Here is an 18,267-nt window from a genome sequence, read left to right as displayed (position 1 = left end):
GTCCTGTGATAATGAGCTGTGGGTCTCAGAGGAAGAAGAGTTCTATTAGAGAAGCCGAAATGCTATTCTGAGGACTAATCTGAGGCTGATTCACCTCCTGGTGCCGCTCAGCACCGGCGCTTCCTCTGACAACCTGCTGAATGTCAAACAGAAGTCGACACAGCAGTTCACCCTGTAGGAACCACTGCAGGAACCTTGTTTTCTGAGGGAGGGGAAGGGTCACCACAGCTAGGGGGAGGGGATATCCAGCATCAGGCAGGTCAGAAGGCCAGAGGTCCAGAAGCCAAATGTCTGCTGGGGACCATTAACTCTGGTCACACACAGTCCTGCGTCCATCATGATGCATTTGTCACTGCGCTGTTCAGAGGTGACAGAAGCTTCTTTCGTTGAGCTGGAGTTGTTGCATCAGATTAACTTTTAGCTCTGAGGATTTCTAAAGAGGTATTTGTTTATTTTTCACACAGTCTTTAGATGTTCATGGCAGCCCCGGTGAGACGGATGTCAGCAAATATGCTGTTGCATCACATTAGGGCGAGATACACTGTTGAAATGCTGCGGATCATTCTAGACCCACTCTGTGTTCAGTCACTGCTCTGCCCTCATCTTCGGCTGGAACTTTACCTCCTCTGTCAGAATCTGGTTATGGTTTTTATGCAGTTTAGACAGAAATTAGGAGAGAAGTTCACTGAAAAATAAGGTTTCCTCTGTTGCTTTGTTTATTGCTCCCGCATCAAAGGAGACAGTGGACGGCCACACTCGTCTCTACCTGTTTCACATTCACATTTCATGGATGTTGTTGTTGTTGATGCCACGGGACAGTTGTAGATGTGGAACAAACAGGGGAGGAGCCTTTCTACACGTCGATCGAAGCAGCGCCATTGTTTCCCTGCTTCAGTTTGTCAGCGTGACCTGATGACACACTGAGCTGTCAGGTCCGATTGAGGCTCCTCAGAGCTGGCAGCAGAGACTCCAGCGTGGCAGCCTGGCACTGGCATGCTATGTCTGGAGTACCATCCTTCCAGAGGAAGCCTGCAGCCACATTGAGGCAGCGTTAACCGGGCCGGGCTGAGACAAACACAACACAAGTACGCCTCAGTTTTTGTTTTTAATAGAGCTTGCATGGACATTATAAACCACTAGTGCTGTCATACATAAACTCTCTTTCAGAGGAGAAGGTTTACTGTCACACTCTGCCGTGTGTAAAGAGGGACTCTGCTGCAGTCTCTAACCCATCCTGACAAAGGTGGACTGTAAAACTGCTGTTTCTGCTGAAATAGAAGAGAGAAGATAAAGAAAAGACAGGATAACTCAGAAGGAGACAGTTGGATGGGGGGAATAGGTGCAGTTGCACGTGCAGAAGCTGTTCTCTTTCTCCCCCATCCCTCCATCACGGCATCCCATCGTTGCTGCCAAGGCGATGGTGCAGAGGTAGACGCACCTCTGCTGACACAGACGGTGCATTCTTCCCCACACACTCCACTAGAATATGGAATATAGGAGGAAAATAAAGCGAAAATAAAGGGAAACCACTGGCGTTGGTTAAAGGTAGCTATCATTTTAATGGTAGTAAAAGATAACATGGTACTTAATATAAGTTACTGCAGGGTTTAAATAGCCAAGACTGCGAGATTTACAGAAGCGAGTTCTGTGAAGTTTCACACAATAATAGTGCCTTAATTGTGAGTGAGTGAGTGAGTGAATGAGTGTGTGTGTGTGTGTGTGTGTATGTGTGTAAATCCAACCATAAAGGAAAAGAGGAGTTATTTTGAGACATCTATGCTTATAAGCCATTGATTACTCTCTCTGTCTGTGTGTGTGTGTGTGCGTGTGTTTGTGTGCGTGTGTGTGTGTGTGTGTGTGTGTGTGTGTGTGTGTGTGTTTGTGTGCTGATATAATGTAGGCCAGAGACCCTCAGGTGCATGGTGATCTTGTCCGTGTGAGTGCACATGGTGAGTTTCTCATTAAAAGAAAAGAGGTTTCTTTATGAAGCATCTGCCACTATAATGGTTTGGTGACCTCTGACCTCTGTGTATCTCTTTGCCTCTCAAAGTTTTCATGTTATAACATCCTTAGTTCCTCACCTTTCCTCGCTGATTCTGAATGAGATGAGCGGAAATTGCATCCATTTCGAGGCACAACAGCTCCCCGCTCACCCCACAGCTTTAAACTACAGCTGAAGACTCGCTCCGGTCTTGCTTTTACCATGGAGATAAGTAAACAAATTAAAATTATGCAACACTCGACTTTATCGAACGACTCGGCCACAATCCAGGACCCGTTAAAAATCGGCACAGCTTCCCTTTAAGCCTCCCTCTTGTAGCTGCGAGCGCGACCATCACGCTGTGTTTGTTTTTATGGAGCAGCCATCTGGGTTCCTGCTCTCCTCTTCCCACATGTCTCTCAACACCACTCAGGGCTGAGCCAGCAGAGGGAATCCTGCTGACCCCCCCCCCCCCCACACCGCCCCGCTCTCCTCTCCTCTCCTCTCACTCAGTGTCATCCCCACAACGACTTTTACGCTACTGTTGTGTGTATGTGTACGCTCTTAAACTGGGGTCACGCTGAAAGTGATGCACAGATGGTTGACTTTTGATCAGCTTTTTTAAAAACTATTATAGCCCGACATAAACAAAACAACAGTGGGATCTCTATTAAGCCATTTTAGAGCACGTTTCCAGCTGTTAGCGGAGACAAATCTATAGACGGGGACTGGTTTGAGGAGGGAGGGCTACGCACAAACACTCTGGACGGCTGTTTTATGGTTTATCTGCGTGTGCAGTGATGGGTTGTATTATTGACTTATTGCATTAGATGTCCTCTGAGCTTTCTGCTCATGCTCCGCCATCGCCTTCAGAGAAAAGCAATCTGACCGAGCTCCAAAACTCCTGCACACGAGCACTGAACGCAGGCGCGCGCAGCAATCTTTTGCTTTTGGTTTTTTTCAGCACTGTTTTTCCCCATTAAATTTCCATTTGTCTGGCCACTATCACGCCTCTCCAGCAGCAGCAGAGCAACGAGTTCCAGCGGGCTGAGTTTCCAGGGCCATGCGAGGGATTAGAGAGCCCTCTTTGCCAGTGGAGTAACTCAGCTTTTGGCAGCATCACCCCACTGAATGGATGGAGAGAGGAAAGAAAAGCAAGGATGGAGCAGCGTGAGCCAAGCAGGGAGTGCAGGGCAGGGACAGAGGGAGGGGGAAAAGTTCACCTGGTGAGACAAAGCCAATCCAAGCTTGCAGTATAGTAGTTTCAGCAGTGATAAAGCCTCATTATCATCCTTACAGCTGGTAGTTTGAAAGAAAGATTGTATGTTTTGAGCCTCTGTGTCATGTTAAAAAGCACGTAAACACAGTCAGCTGTCACTTTGGTTGTCAGTCATTATGAGAACACGCTTTGTCGGTACAGAATTTGGTGGCTACGGCATTTGGTGCGGCTGCACGCTGCTGCCAATCAAACTCAGAGCAGTGGACCCCTCCAGTCAGCTGAGATGTGGAAGCAGCTGCATTTTCTTGAGATTTTCCTTTCACTTCCCACTCAAATGAGAGAGAAAGATCCCGAGGCTCAGCAGACTTAAACCGCAGAGCTGAAGAGCAGAGAAGAAGAGAATTGGAAATACTGTATTGTACAAGAAGGAATGGTGGCTTTTACTTCCATTAAGGAAGATGAACTGTGATTACAGTGGGACTGATTTTGCCCTTACCTACAGTGAGCTTGTGTGACAACCTCAAAAACAAAGCTTTGAAAATCTGCTATTTTAAATGTTGTCGTTGAGATAAGTTATGCTGGATGCTTGGAATGCTTTAGTGTTAGTCCTTGGTGCTCAGAGACAATTCAAAGTGTTCCAGAATATAACACTAAGAGTGCCTGGTGAAGTTGTTGCATATGGTTCAATTAAGAGATGCAATAAGATTTCAAGCTTTATCGCTTCATATTACAAAACTAGAGAGATTAAAAAGGAAATATGCATAATTAACAATACATTAGCTGAGTTGACACACGTGTACACACAAACACACAAACACACACATGCACAGTGAACTCTGTACTAAACAGCTCCTCGTGTGTCACGGCATGAAACAAACACGTTCCTTGAAGGCTCTTGATGCAGACTTTTCAAGATGTGCTTGTGTAGTCGTGCTGTGCCAGGTTGTGGCCCTACATGTCATCTTCCTATGAACATCAAGGAAAACTAAGAATGTTTGACATCCGCAATCGGAAGGTCATCTGACTTCAAGATTGCCCTTGAGTGCCTGATCTGATAGGGACAGAATTATCAGATAATTTGCTGGTTCGCATCTGTGTGTGCTTCTGCGCCACGTAGAAGGTGATGATGGTGTCAGATCGGGAAGGGGGGGACGCAACGATCCGTGGCAAGACACAAAAACAGGAGTGTTAATGGTCTCACGCGCTGACTTTGCCCTTGAGATTTATTGTAGGTGCGTGTAAAGCTGTGCTTCATCAAGCTTTGCTGTGACAGCGTTTGATTACAAATTAACTTCCCACAGTAAAGACTCCTGTCATCATCATAAACCAAGCTGTGGATCCTATAAATACACACACACACACACACACACCCACACACACACACACACACACACACACAAAAGCACACACGAGCACACACATGCATTGTGCTAGGACTGTTGCAATTGAACCAAGTCTGATTATCTGGAGCATTTGTTTAGTCTCAGAAAACTTTTAGTGGAACAACTGGGGTCAGTTGTTGCACTCTGTGACCAGGTCATTGGTTCAATCTAATGATTGATAGGAAGAGAAGTGGAGCGAGATGGAGCAGGAGAGGACTTGGATCATTCCGGCCCCATGAATCACTCCTTCACGGAGACGCTCTGCGATCCCTGCGGCCCACTTTAACAGTCACGCACACAGGAACTTGCACTTGAACCCAACAACCATTTCACAGGGGTGGAAACTGGAGGACACGAGGACAAAGTGATCAAGTTTTGCAATAAAAGGACATCTATGCGTGACATTTTGGAGTGCTGAGTGCTTTCAGGACCTTTGGTAGAAATAAATTTGAAATAAATTTTGTTGTGCTGTTGCAAACTTAAAGGTGATGCCACTCATGAGCTCACCCCACTGCACAGCAGCTAGCGTAAACCCTGCCGTGCATTCATCTTTTCTCTCTTCTGGTGAGTCACCGGTACCGGCTGTCAATTAATACTTTGAGGCCTCCATTCAGAGAGTGGTCGGGGTTCCCGTGTGCCTGTTTGACACTGACAAAAAGAGACTCACTTATTAAAACCTCCACGATGGTAAAGAAAAAACACCTTAATCCCACCAGTGGCTGAACCCAATCTCCAGTCTGTAACGGTTGTAGCTGCGGCTCATTCTGTAATAGGTACATTCAGAGGATTTCATGGTGACCCGGCCGTTTGTGGAGAACGACAGAGGCGTCATCGCCCACTTCACTACTGCAGCTGCCTTAAGGCAATCAGGAAAAACATGTTTAACACTGAAATGCACGGTTGCTTTTATTGTGTCAGGGATAAGGCATCACTCTCTTGGTGACCCGCTAGACCATGTGATGTGCAGTGATGCTTGTGTGCATCTGTGTGTGCATCTGCCAGTGTGTGTGTGGCTCACGTAATGTTTCTTTTTATAATGATCTTTTCTAGAATGTTACTCAACAGCGCTTTATCTAGTATGCAGGTACATCAGCCCACGCAGAGCAACCAAAGCCCCGTGGGGTATCTGCTGTGTGTGTGTGTGTGTGTGTGTGTGTGTGTGTTATTGCTCTCAATAAGCTCAGAGGCCATCCTGTACAGTTAGGCATAGTTGTCCTTATTGCTGTCTGTGTACTCTCTCTCTCTCACTCCCACACACACACGCACACGCACTCACACACACACACTCACAGTCCAAATTGATGACGAGCATACTGAGCTATCTAAATCAGACAGTTCTTGCTTGTGAGCCTTCTTCCTGTCTGCTCCTCCAGTCACACCTGCATGCTGGGCTTGCTCAGATCACCATTCCCCTGGTTTCCTGCTCCTCCTCCTCCTCCTCCTCCTCCTCCTCCTCCTCCTCCTCCTCCTCCTCCCCCTGCTGCTGCTCCTGCTCCTCCACTGATCCCTCCTCTGTCCTCATCCTCGCTGTCGAGCTCCTCGCTCTTCCTCTTGCTGTAGCGTTCATACAGCACCATCAGCACGCCCATCACCCAGGCTGACACGGTGCCCGCTGAGAAGATGATGAAGCCGATGGCGATGAAGAAAAGGTAGTCCCAGTAACCCAGGCCTTGGTGGCAGTCTGCTCGCAACTGCATGCCGACCTCCGCCAAGCGCTGGCCTGCCAGCTCAGGGGGACCGTGGCAAACCGTCTGACCCTCGTCTGCAGGCGGAGAGAAAGAGAAAGAGGGGAATAGAGGGGGATTAGTCATACACACTCCACAAATAGACAACAAATGTGCATTAAAACTGTTAAAATTAGTGCGAATCTTAATTCAGGTTTTTTGCAATTCCCAAAAGTTTCATCCTTTTATCATTTAACAGTGTGACACAAACTTGTCAAAAAAAATAAAGGTCAATCTCACTCAAGCACTGACGATCATCCACGACACCAGCATCTGTCCCAATGTGTCACTTCTCTTCTACAATCATTCTCTTGTTCCTCCATTGACTTCCTCCACAGGTGCAATTCAGAACTTTGACAGCTCCTTCAGTCTGGTGTGAGCTGACTTCTAATTCCTAGTTTAAAGACGTTTCAGCTCTCGCCTCCAAGGTGCTCAACTTGCTCAACGACCGATCAATTTTCCAGACGTGTGACGGTTTGTTTCTTCCCGCTCACAGTAGAGAAAGATCACAAGTATGTTATGTTCTAAATAAATATATATAAAGTGGCTGATTCGGTTCAATGTAGTAGTATTTTCAAACACAAGATGGCGCCGCTCAGTGGTGGTCGACCAACAAAACGTGACAATCTGAAAAAACATTCATCATCTTAATAACCTGATGACATTCCGTGACAGCTATGGTCAAAGTGTTGCTTCTATTCTGACGCAAACACAAGAAAACCCCAAGTGCTTATTATTTGTGAAGGGCAGCAGCAGCGGGATTGATCTAAATTGACATCGTGAACCAAAGAGCAGAAGACAGAAATAGTTGCTAACAAAGATAACCTTTGTGATGCGGCGGTGCTAGAGATAACCCTTCTGTTTAAAGAGGGGCTTAGATGTCGAGGACAGGGCATCATTGATATGCTGCACACGCAAGGACGGTGGCAACACTTAACTGCAAGCCTCTGACATGTCAGCCCCCCCCCCCCCCGCCGCCCTCCAACCACCACCACCCTCAACCACCCAGCCCCCCCCGATGCGCTCATCATTATAGGCAAATCTTTCAACAGCTGCAGCCAGATAAGGAGAAAAGAGTCTTCGCTGCGAACGCATCTGCCACTAATAATGAGGAATATGCTAATTAGCCTTCAGACCACACACGGCGGCGCGCACGCTGATGACAATTAGCAGTATCAACTCTGTACAATGAGTGTTATTAGGAGATCGTGACACACAGAAGGTCAGAGGTCAGGGTCAGTTGCAGCAGCTGGTTTGAACTGATGCTCAGACACTGCTCGACCTTATTTTCCCTCTCCTGCTGCATGTTTGATGTGACCATGGCTCCATTAGGTCAGCCTATATGGTACCTTCACGTATATTAATAAACACAATCACAGAGTGTTAGGTGTGAAGAGCAGCTCGTGCTTCATCTGACAGTCCGATCAGCAGGAGGGGCGCAGGATGTAGCGGGCGTTGCTAATCGCTATCAGTCCATCTCTTTTTACAAGCACCGCTAATTCCCATGTTCCTTTGCTCCCACCTTCCCTGCATGCTTAATTGTGTTGGTAGGAAGAGATAAGAATAGTCGTGAGAAAAGAGAAGGAGCTAACTGAAGATGAGAAACAAGAGGAGACGAGGGAGTCAGAAGAAAGGGTGAACAAGTGGAGCAACAAAAGATGGAGGAGAGGGAGGCGGTTTGAAAACAGAATATGTGAGGATGGAGATGGGACGATACAGGATTGGTGTGGATATTCCATCCCTACAATCATCCATTCTTGGACTTTATTGGCACCTGTTAAAAATGGAGGATTTGGGATTGGCGAGAGGTCAGGGGTCAATGTTGTTCTCAGTTTGAAAAGTTGGAGACATCTTCAAGTCCATTAACTACCTCCTCCTTCTCCCTCTCCCTCTCTGCCTCTCTCTATTTCTCAAGGTCAGGCTGTTAAAATACCAGGAGTTAAACATATTGTTTTCAGTAGCAGTTTATTACCAGTAAAGAGGAGGTGAGTGCAGACAGAAGCCGCGGCTGCTGATGGATTAATGCCGCTAATAGTAATTAAACAGCAATCATCTACTCACAATGTCAAAGGTCTGAACACGGAGTTGAGCAACAGCAGAAACATGATCACCATCTCCAGACAAGATGTGTGTTTCTGCTTCACATGCCAGAGTTTTTAAATGATTTCTGGGTGGTGATTCTGGCCCCAAACGGACATTAAGGAGTTTGGTAAAGGTGCTTCGGTGCTCGAGGAGATCCTAGAGCTCTGTGTAATCAATGTAAGCCCAAGATAAGTCTGGGAAAACACTTGACGTGCCTATTGGAGCTTTTCTGTCTTTTCACAAGACTGTGGAGGAAAACATTCCTGCAGGGGTTTGATAAGATTCTTGATCAATACTCAACGATCGCTCCGGTAGGGGACTTTGTCTCAGGCCTGAAGGGACACGTACTGAGGCTGCTGCTGCTGCCCCTGGTCCAAAAGTAATGAACCCAGACGGGTTTGTGACATATTTGTATGTGGATTGGGTGTGTAAGCTCACAGCAGGTTGGGGTTAGGAACTGTTCCTGTTAGAACAGGAAGTACAGCAGGAAATTTGGAAGAATCAATAAAACCTTATATGTCCCCAAAAGACAATTTAAAAGGCACAGTAAAGCAGCAAAGATCCATCTGGGTCTATGGTTTTACAGGACAGAGCAGGACCCCGAGCTGACATGTGGACCAGCATCCTTCATCTTTAAGTTTTCAGGGTAAACATGCAGTTACTCATTGTTCTTTATTATTGAATGACTTAAATAATTTGTATCTTTAATTGTCATTACTGCTCAGTTTCTGTCTTCCTTTCTATAACCCAGTCACGTCCTCGTTTGCGCGTGTGTGTTTGTGTGTGAGGCTGCCATTCAGCCTGATGCTGCACACTCAGCTAAAACAGCAGCTAACAGGCCCCCTGGGGTCTCATCAGTGTTTCCTCCGTCACTTTTCCCCCCAACAGTTCTGAGTTTTTACACAGTTCTGGACCGTGGGCTGCTGCTGCTGCTGTCTGTCTGTCCGTCTGTTTTCCTCTCACAGGGGTGATAAAAGCAAAAACAGACCTACAAGGTGTCAGACGGATGGATCCTTTCCTTTTTGGTTCAGAGACGCTCTGAGGAGTTTTGTCCTGTTAAAACCCAAACAGTCTATGATAGTGGGGTTCTTCTTCATCTGATGAGAATGTTTTTAGTTTAATTTCTCATCCTCTCCTAAAATTTACTATTTACACTCTCACGCAATATAAAAGCCCCGGGGAGGATTGCAATTTTTCTTGAAAAGCTGGGAAAAAAACCAGGGATTTTTCATGATGTCTGTTGCTGCCCCCTCTCTTAACAGGAGGACGCCCCGCACGGCAGTTGTCCGTCCTCGCCGGAGCGAGACCATCTTGTTTCCGCTGTGCACTGGGATGATGTCGCAGTCTTATGGTGATTTTGTGGTCAGTGATATCGGTGTGACGCCACAGGCTGTGTTGTGAAGCATGCTGCTGACCGGAGACAAAGCAGCAGCTTAGCGACACAGCACGGGCCAGAGGACGAAAATAGCAGAGAAGAATGTGCACGTAAAACTGGGACCTGAATGTTGTTTCTGTTTATTTAAAGAGTGTGTGTGTGTGTGCGAGCGTGTGCGTGTGTGTGTGTGTGTGTGTGTGTGTGTGTGTGTGCGAGCGTGTGTGTGTGCGCGTGCGTGTGTGTTGCTGCTGCACGAGTGTGATACGGTCTCCGTGTCAAATCATCAGCTGGATGGTTTCCAGGCTCATCACCTCCCTGGAGGAGGAGCTGTTGTTGGGGAGAGATGGAAACGTTGCTGATTCTTTTACGAACTTCCCTCAGCTTCACTCGTGACTCCTTCCTCCACCCTTCGGAATAACGGTCTAGAGTCGGGCTTTTCCAATCTACACTGTCGATGCGGAACACGCCCACTCGCCTCGGGACTGCGGAGTGGTTACACTGGTTGGATTTGTACGCTTCGTAGACGCGCAGGGATGCAAAGCACATTACACACATGGTGATCAGAGGTGTGAGGTATTAACCTTCAAGGCAAAATCTGGTCCAGAGCTCTTTATAAGCAGATTAATTATGCAAATACGCATGGTAATCAGCATAGATGTGCTCCTGTAGGGGGAAGTGAAACATGTAGACCCAAGAATCATATTCTTGAGCACTTAACCAGACCATGGCATGTTAGCCCCATCTGTCTCTCTCTGTACCAGTCAAGTAGGTACTTCCTGGATGACCTTGACCTCTGATCCTCTGTGGGAGCTGCATCTGAGCTATTTAACATACTGTTTGTAATCCTCACCATCATTGTCACTGATGCACTACAGTTTGGTGTTAAAGGTTAAAGGAGACTTTAGAATCAAAGGCTGGAAGGTGCGAGACCAATCTAGTCAACGGCATCGACATGGAGACGTGCACATGGGACACCAGGCATGGCCGTAACATCGCAGTGTCGGTGAGCGCAGGAGGCAAACGGGCTAATTTCAGAGCGGTCCTCCACACTTCTAATTCACATTGGCCTGAACAGCCGTGCGCTGAACCGCGGGATCAAGATCTGCGCACGTGAACAGATGTGCTGTGTAAGAAGTGATTAAACATAAATAATGTTGTCTTGAAGTATTGTTTGCTTACTTATTTGCTTATTATTAATAGGATTAAAGTGATCATTATGCTGTTAGCTTGGAGGTTTTTGTCCACAGAACCAGACTGTTGTGAGTAAAATCACCGCTGGTTTATGGGTCATTCCAGGCCTTTGTGTCATTATCTATTTGCCTTTTTTGGTTCTGCCTCCGAAACGATGGTGCTTTAGATCCCCCATTGGGGTCCGACTTTATTTTTAACAAGGTCAAAAATTAGATTTCCATCTAGACGGGATTCTAAGCGCACCATAGACAGTCAAATAGCGGAGACCGACGCTGGAAGGCAGCAATCAAAGGAATTCTCGCAACAACAATGTAGATCCAGGGAGTGTAATTACACTGGAGATGATACCAGCTGACATCAGGCGCACGAGGTGTGAGACGGCCTGACCCGTTCATTAGAGGGCTGACAAACGGTCCCCACAACGCCTAAGTTTAGCTCTGCATAACACAGTTGTCTCATTCCTGCACATCACAGGAAATCTGTCCCAAAATCCAGCTGTGGGGGTATTCTTGTTGGAGGGCTGTAAGATGATTATCCTGGAAAGGCCTCCAATTGTTGTTTCAACTTGTTTCAATGCGTCAAGGTCGTTCTCAGGGTCATAACCACTCCATTGGGTTTGAGCTCTTGTTGACGTATACAGTTTAACTCCAGTAACTGGCAGTTTATCTGGTTAACCAGATCGTACAGAGGATGGCCAGGACTAAGAATAGCTGACCTTTCCTCCATCACATCCACCAGGGCTGAACAACAGCCGCCTTCTCACTCCTCTCAAAAATGGTATTAGTCAGATTACCGCCATCCTCTTTTCCATGATTTTTTCCCTCTATATGATCCATTCTTTCCCTGGCAGATAGAGTGAAGGTCACAGCAGTTCTCTCTCTCTCACTCTCTCTGCTTTTCACTCTATCGCTCCTCTTATCCGCCTCTATCGCCTCCCACTTTCATTCCCACTCCGGAACGTTAGCGTTTATTCTCCTTTACTGCCTTTCCCTCAGCCTTTATCACTCCGCTTCCATCTTCTGCTTCTTCTTCCATGTCCTTGAGTTCCTCTCAGTTCCGCTCAGTCATCTTCACACTCTTCTCCCGTCTCTCTCCTGGTTTTTCACCCGCTGTCCTCTCACACTTCAGTTCGGATGCGCACTCACTCCAGAGTCCTCACCCAGCTCAGCTACCTGGACACCAGAGGTGATCCCAAAAACGCCCAAGACCATGTCGCACACACACACACACACACACGCACACACACACACACACACACACACACACACACACACACACGCACAGCCATGCAGGCTACAGTACACAAGTAGGCTGGTGGAATTTGACACGCCTTCCCACACCAGATGGGTCTAACGAACTGTTCCAGCTGATAAATAATGTATCATCTACCTGTTCTGAATTCAATCGATGTCTCCTTGTCGTGATGAAAGTTTTAATGGATTTGACGGACGGATCTGGGGCACAGATGATCGGTCACTCCTTCAGAGTTGCTTTCTGTTTGTCTCTGCTGCGAAGGCCATCATCGCACGTTCAGGAGATTTTTCAGCCTCTTCTCTCATCTCTGAGCTTCTCAAACATTGGCGGGTATTAAAGGTCATCCGGGTGTCGTTTCTTCTCTCTTCTCTCTCTCTGAAGCCACGGACTTGTTTCTCTTTCTCTTTGCATGAATATTTAACTCTTGCCCCCTCCGTGGCCTTCGGTCAGGAGGGTTTGCCTCGGGCTTGTGGGGCATGGAGGGCGCCACCTAGAGCCAGAAATACTCTCCCAATCACTGGAGTCAAAGGGCGACACCTCCTGTGAGGGCAGCAGTTCATTCATCAGCATGTCTGTGGACAAAATATGGGAAAACTAACCAAAACTATCTACATCTCCCTGTGCTATTCACAGAACATGGGGATTTGTTTCAGCCTGATTCTCCCTCTGCCACAAGATACAACTATAAAACAAGACCGCCCAGCACTGAAGCAACAGGGTGTACTGATCTTCCCACATGCTCACATTCAGAGCTAAACTTCAGCACCGTAGACTTTCGCAGTCATAAGACATGACCAAGTATAGTTGCACAACTTTATAAATCCCACTCAAAGTTACGCAGGATGGATCCTGAATGAAACATGGATCTCATCCTCCATGGTTGCATCCTCCAGCCATGCTGACTGCTAAAACATCATCACAAACACACAATGGCCGTGTTTACCTATAGAAGCATTCTAATTGCAATATTACCAGATATTGGGAGCATTTTGATTTGTGTCTTTACTCTGGAATTAACTTTTATCCATATCACTATCATTGTGTATTTTATCCTAACATCATATAGCGAGAGTAACCTTCCTTTTTTTCTTTAGTTACCTTTTTGACATGACATTATTGTCAGTTTAAGATACTCCCTCAGGAGCGTCGTGTCATTTAACCTTATTTGCACTGTATTGATACTGAGAAACTACCATCAGCTCAGTTACCTTCAGTCTCACTGTCCTTCAGCTTATTTTGATTTGCTGCTCTTGTGTGATTGTGTGTTAAAAGCCGACTCTGTCTGTCCTGGAAGCCACAATTTGACCTTGGTGGTCACCTTGAAGGTGTCAAATCAATGACTGGAGAAAAGAGAAAGATTTATCGAAAACAAGCGAGCAGCAGCAGAATCACAAAAATCAAATCAGAAACACAACAGCTGAGTTTTCAATTGGCTCGCCCACAAATGAACACAATCGGCTCTAGGAGTTCTCTTCTGGAGTGTCTCATACATGAAAATGACACTTTCACATTCAGAAGAAGAGGTCACAGCAGCTGGGTTGTCCCTGCATTAGATCCACAGCCCAGCACTCAGATACGTGTCCATGCTCTCCTGACCCCATTCATGCTGCATTTGTGTGCTTGTTTATCCACGCATGCACGCCTATTGTGCATGTTCACGGGGAGTGCGCATAATCTGGGTCACACTAATAACTATTTAATATCAATATCCAACTTTTTGCTTGGATTTGATTTACAGGAATGTGTTTTGCTCTGATTGTACCAATTTAAAATGTGCCTGCAGAGAAGTCAGATGACGCTGGATCCTGGTACACTTTCTCCTCTGTCTCATTCCGGCTGCCCACTAACCGTGGCCTTAGGCTGTCCTATTACCTATGGCGTGCACACTGGCTCACACACACTTGAGTTAAATGAGTCACTTTCACACACACGTATGCATATAAACACGTGTTGTACTTATTGGGAGGAAAGTGCTTGGGTGAGTTGGAGCGCATTGACTAACACTCCGGACTGAAGGGCCAAAATACATGACAGCGGACATTACCAGTGCACAACTGTAAGTGTGTGTTGTGCGTGTGGGAGGGGCTGTTTCGAAAAGGACACAGTCATCGTCTCATCATTATCTCTACCTTCGGGACCCAGAGGGACGAGGCTGGGAGATCAATGGGATCAACACTGACGGCTATTATTGTTGCAAGGCCTCACCGGGTCTGCCCGTTTAAGCCAGGCTCAATTAACATTTACGAGTGGCCATCTGTACCCCCCTCCCACAGGGTGGCGGAGGACATCGTTTGTGGTTTCTTCGGGTTCTTCTAATTTGATATACTTCACCTTTTAAAGGGTGGGCAGCATGGTCAGCTGTCACTTTCCAGGTAACCGTATCACAAAAGTGCTGATTTGTTGGGGGGGGGGCATGACGTGAGACATAATTGAAACATTACGGGCGTCTCGAGGAGCTGGAGCAGCGCATCCTCGGGTTGCTCTGTAACTCTGAGGTCAAACCATTCCATTAGCGTGTCTCTGAGAGACGCTGCAGCGAAAGGGCAAAGCACACGTGTGAACACAGCCTCAGAACAAAGGCACTGGAATAGCTCAGGACCTGGCCCACCACAGGGGACCAAAATGCCCCAATTAGAGTCAACTAAATGAGCTGATGTGGCAATAACAAATAAGATTCCATATTTGAGCCCTTGGGAGGAAACTGGATAACATGACTCATTCAGAACCAGGTAAACCAGTTTGTTAAAACTGCTCCATCCTAATATGGGAGGCAGAATTTTGTCAGCGGAGGCAGAATGTGTTTAATTCCCCCTCTGGAGGAAACTTTAGGTTGTCTCTTTATGAAGGAAAACATCTCAAGGCAGAACATGACATGTTTTCTTTGTCCTCACCTTGAAACTTGTAGCCCTCTATCTGCACCCACAGGCAAAGGTCCTCCGTGTCACAGTCGCAGCTCCAGGGGTTTCCACTCAGCCCCAAAGACCGCAGAGCGGGCAGCGCGATCAGGCTGCTGATGTTGAGGGCTGTCAGGTTGTTCCGGCTCACGTCCAGCACCTGCAGAGCGATGTTCTCCGAGAAGGCATCTGGGTGGATCTCCCCTAGACTCGGGTTGTCTGTCAGCCGGAGCATCACCAAAGATGCCAGGGGTCCGAAAGTCCGGTCTTCGATCTGCAGCAGCGTGTTGAACGACAGGTCCAGGTAGGCGAGCTTCCGTAGATTGCCAAAAGTAGACTCAGAGATCTCAGTCAGAGAGTTATTGCTGCAGTCCAGGTAGACCAGATCAGACAGGTAGTTGAGCTGCAGAGCAGGAAGGTCCCCGATGCGGTTGTTAGAGATGATGAGCTGCCGGGTTGCTAGGGGCAGGTCGTTGGGGAACAAGGTGAGCTCCTGCCCCGCGCACTGGACCACCAGCTGGTCGTCGCATACGCATCTGTCTGGGCAGCCGGCCGTCAGAGCCGGGGAGGGGGTCACCCCCATCACGAAGATAAAGAGAAAGAGAAGCCGGAGGGACTGGGCACTGGGCTCGGGCAGGAGACGCATGGCGAAGGCGCCCAGAGCGTCATGAACTCGGGCTGAGCTGGACCAGGACTCCCCGGCACGCTCCGGACATCCTGCATGGGTCTGAGGCGCTGTGCGAGGCGAGATGGCTGCTCTGGGTACTGTCGGTGAATGAACCTCTGACCGTTGTTTATCCCCACACTCCCTTCCCCTGTCTGGCAAAGAGATACTACCAGTCTGTCACTAACACGTGTACGCTGGCGCGCCGCGCACGACGAGACGAGACATCGTTTCAGAAGGTGACCGAGGGACACTTACTCGCACCGGGGGTAAAGATCGCAATTTGCCCACCTTGACCACGTACAAGAAGCCCAGCAAACCACGAAATGCAGTCCGACACCCCCTCGGTGGCTCATCTTTGTGGATTTGTTGTTGCCCCAAAAAGTGCTTTACTTACTTTCCAAACAAATAACCCGAGTTGCACAGATCCCAGACTTCAGCGCGTTAGTCTTCCCAGAATATCCCAGCTGAGACGGGCCCCGCTGACGCGCGTCCTTGACCGTGCTCGTCCTGAGCGCGCGGTGGGGGGGGCTGTGGGGTTTCACTGTCCGGCAGACAGACGGCGTTCTCTCCGGAGCGCGTTGCAAAGTGCGCGGATGCCTCCACTCCTCTGCCGCCGCTCTGCGCTGCGCACCAGAATTTGCGCTCCCTCTCTCTGCCTCTCCAGCCGCGCACCTCTGCGTGCGCGAACGTGCTGAGCGCGTGTGGCTGTGAGAGAGAGGGTGGTGGGGGATGTCAGTGATGAGATCTTCAATTTGACGTCACCAGGTGTTGCCCTCTTGTCAAAGCCAGGTCCGTGTTTAACCTTTGATGGAAGGAGGGAAAAACGCGAGATCCCTTCTTTCTCTCCGAGTGTGCGTACGTGCGTGCGTAAGAAGCAAATCAGTTATAATCTTGACTGCGAGCAGCAGCCTCTGAGCCATGCACAGATTGAACAGTCTTTATCTCGTGTGGCACAGTGGCTAATTTCTGCTCGTTCTGTCCCACTGAAGATTACGTCAGTACAATTCTGCCCATTCGCCCATTAAGTCATTTATTTTTTCCATTTCTCTTTCAAAAACAATGGAAAGTGAGGACCGTATGGTAAACCATACCTGTAAAAAGGTGAAATAAAATAAGTAATTCCTTACTGAGTGTGCAGTTGCAGAGGAAATCGATTAAACATATTCTAATCACACAGTAGGAGCAGTTAAAAATTTCTATTTCAGCAACATGTTCACAGTTCATTCAGCCACTGAATCATTAATTTGCATATTTTCAAATGTCAAAAATCTAAAATTCAAAAAACTCTTTAAAACCAGTCTGTCGGAAAATATATTTCCTGTCTTTCCTTTCCAAAAACAAAATCATCGGTGCTGTACTGGAAAAAATCAATTTTGTCCAGAGCTTCTTGGGCTTTTTGGAGTTGTTTTTTTTATTTGTATGTGTGTGAACTGATTTGAACCGGATCCTTCATGGTCCAGCGACAAGTGAACTGTGGCAAGGACTCCCACATCAGAGCTTGACCTTGAAATAAAGCGAAAACACAATTGTTTGCCCATTAAAGCAGTTATCATGTGTGCAGCATGAGTGCAACAGCAAACAACACGGGAGATTTTAATTAGATTGGAACATCTGCGCTCATCGATAAAGACTATGTAAACACTCATTGGGGAGGTTACACACACTTTCATTCCTGAAGGATGTCATCTACAGCCTCATCCTGTTCCTGATCACGAGCTCCACCTCATGGGTACAAAAGAACCTATTTTTTAGCTTCCTTATGTTGTTTTGCCCCCAAAAATTGTTTCTTATGATGTTTCTGCTCCAAACAACAGCCAATAATCAGGACAGCTAAAGTGTCGCAGCAGCCCTCGTTTCAGTTGGGGGAGTTGATTGAAAGGAAAACTGTTCTGGAAGAAAATGAACCTTGGTGATCAATACTGCATTCTGTTTGTCCGTCTGCACACTCCTGACATGGGATCATGTTCGTGGATAAGTGTCCCGCTGAAACAATCAGAATCATTAATGCAACTTTCCTCCTGGCTGCTCACAATGGTGTCGGCTTGCAGAAGTGTGTGTGTGTGTGTGTGTGTGTGTGTGTGTGTGTGTGTGTGTGTGTGTGTGCGTGTGTGTTTGTGTGTGTTTTGTAGTAGGACGTTGCGGTATAGAGAACTATATGCTCCCTTTGTCACCAAATGTTTTATCTTTATTTATTCTCATTTTTAAAGTTGACAGATGAAGGACGTTGGAATCTGAAAATAAGTGGTGTTCTATTTGATCTGGTGCTCGACCCAGGCAATAATGGTTCACTGGTGACAGGAAATTTACACATTAAAAGAAGGCGGCATCTGGCTGACTCACTGTTACTGAAACGATTTTTGTTTTAAAAGGTTTTGTCCTCATATGCCTCCGGGCTCTGACACAATGTGAGTGTTTTAGAGACGTTATTCCAGACCATCAGAGGAATTCTTCCACAGAAATGTATGTGGGATTAGTGTGCAGGTGAAAATAAACAATGC

General features: G+C 47.2%; 1 protein-coding gene across 1 annotated transcript; it reads right to left on the bottom strand.

The window, feature by feature from the left end:
• Positions 1-928: 928 nt before the first annotated feature.
• Positions 929-16,564, bottom strand: lrrc52 (leucine rich repeat containing 52). Its single transcript, XM_029828384.1, has 3 exons — positions 15,100-16,564; positions 6,069-6,344; positions 929-1,029 (listed from the first exon to the last, which is right to left on the bottom strand). The coding sequence occupies exons 1-3, from the start codon at positions 15,746-15,748 to the stop codon at positions 929-931; spliced, it is 1,026 nt and encodes a 341-aa protein (XP_029684244.1). The 5' UTR covers positions 15,749-16,564.
• Between the last annotated feature and the right edge of the window lie 1,703 nt (positions 16,565-18,267).

The sequence above is a fragment of the Takifugu rubripes genome, chromosome 20 (assembly GCF_901000725.2).
Source record: "Takifugu rubripes chromosome 20, fTakRub1.2, whole genome shotgun sequence".
Classification (NCBI taxonomy): Eukaryota; Metazoa; Chordata; class Actinopteri; order Tetraodontiformes; family Tetraodontidae; genus Takifugu; species Takifugu rubripes.
Note: the sequence above shows the minus strand (reverse complement) of the source record. Positions and strands in the feature narration are given on the sequence as shown.

Bases quoted from the DNA above. Each gene is read 5' to 3' on its own strand.
- lrrc52 (XM_029828384.1), bottom strand. From the start codon at position 15,748: ATGCGTCTCCTGCCCGAGCCCAGTGCCCAGTCCCTCCGGCTTCTCTTT. The intron at 6,345-15,099 runs GTGAGGACAAAG...CTCCGCCTGCAG, and splicing joins AGAGGGCTACAAGTTTCAAG to ACGAGGGTCAGACGGTTTGC. The intron at 1,030-6,068 runs CAGCAGCAGGGG...ATGTGGCTGCAG, and splicing joins GATCAGTGGAGGAGCAGGAG to GCTTCCTCTGGAAGGATGGT.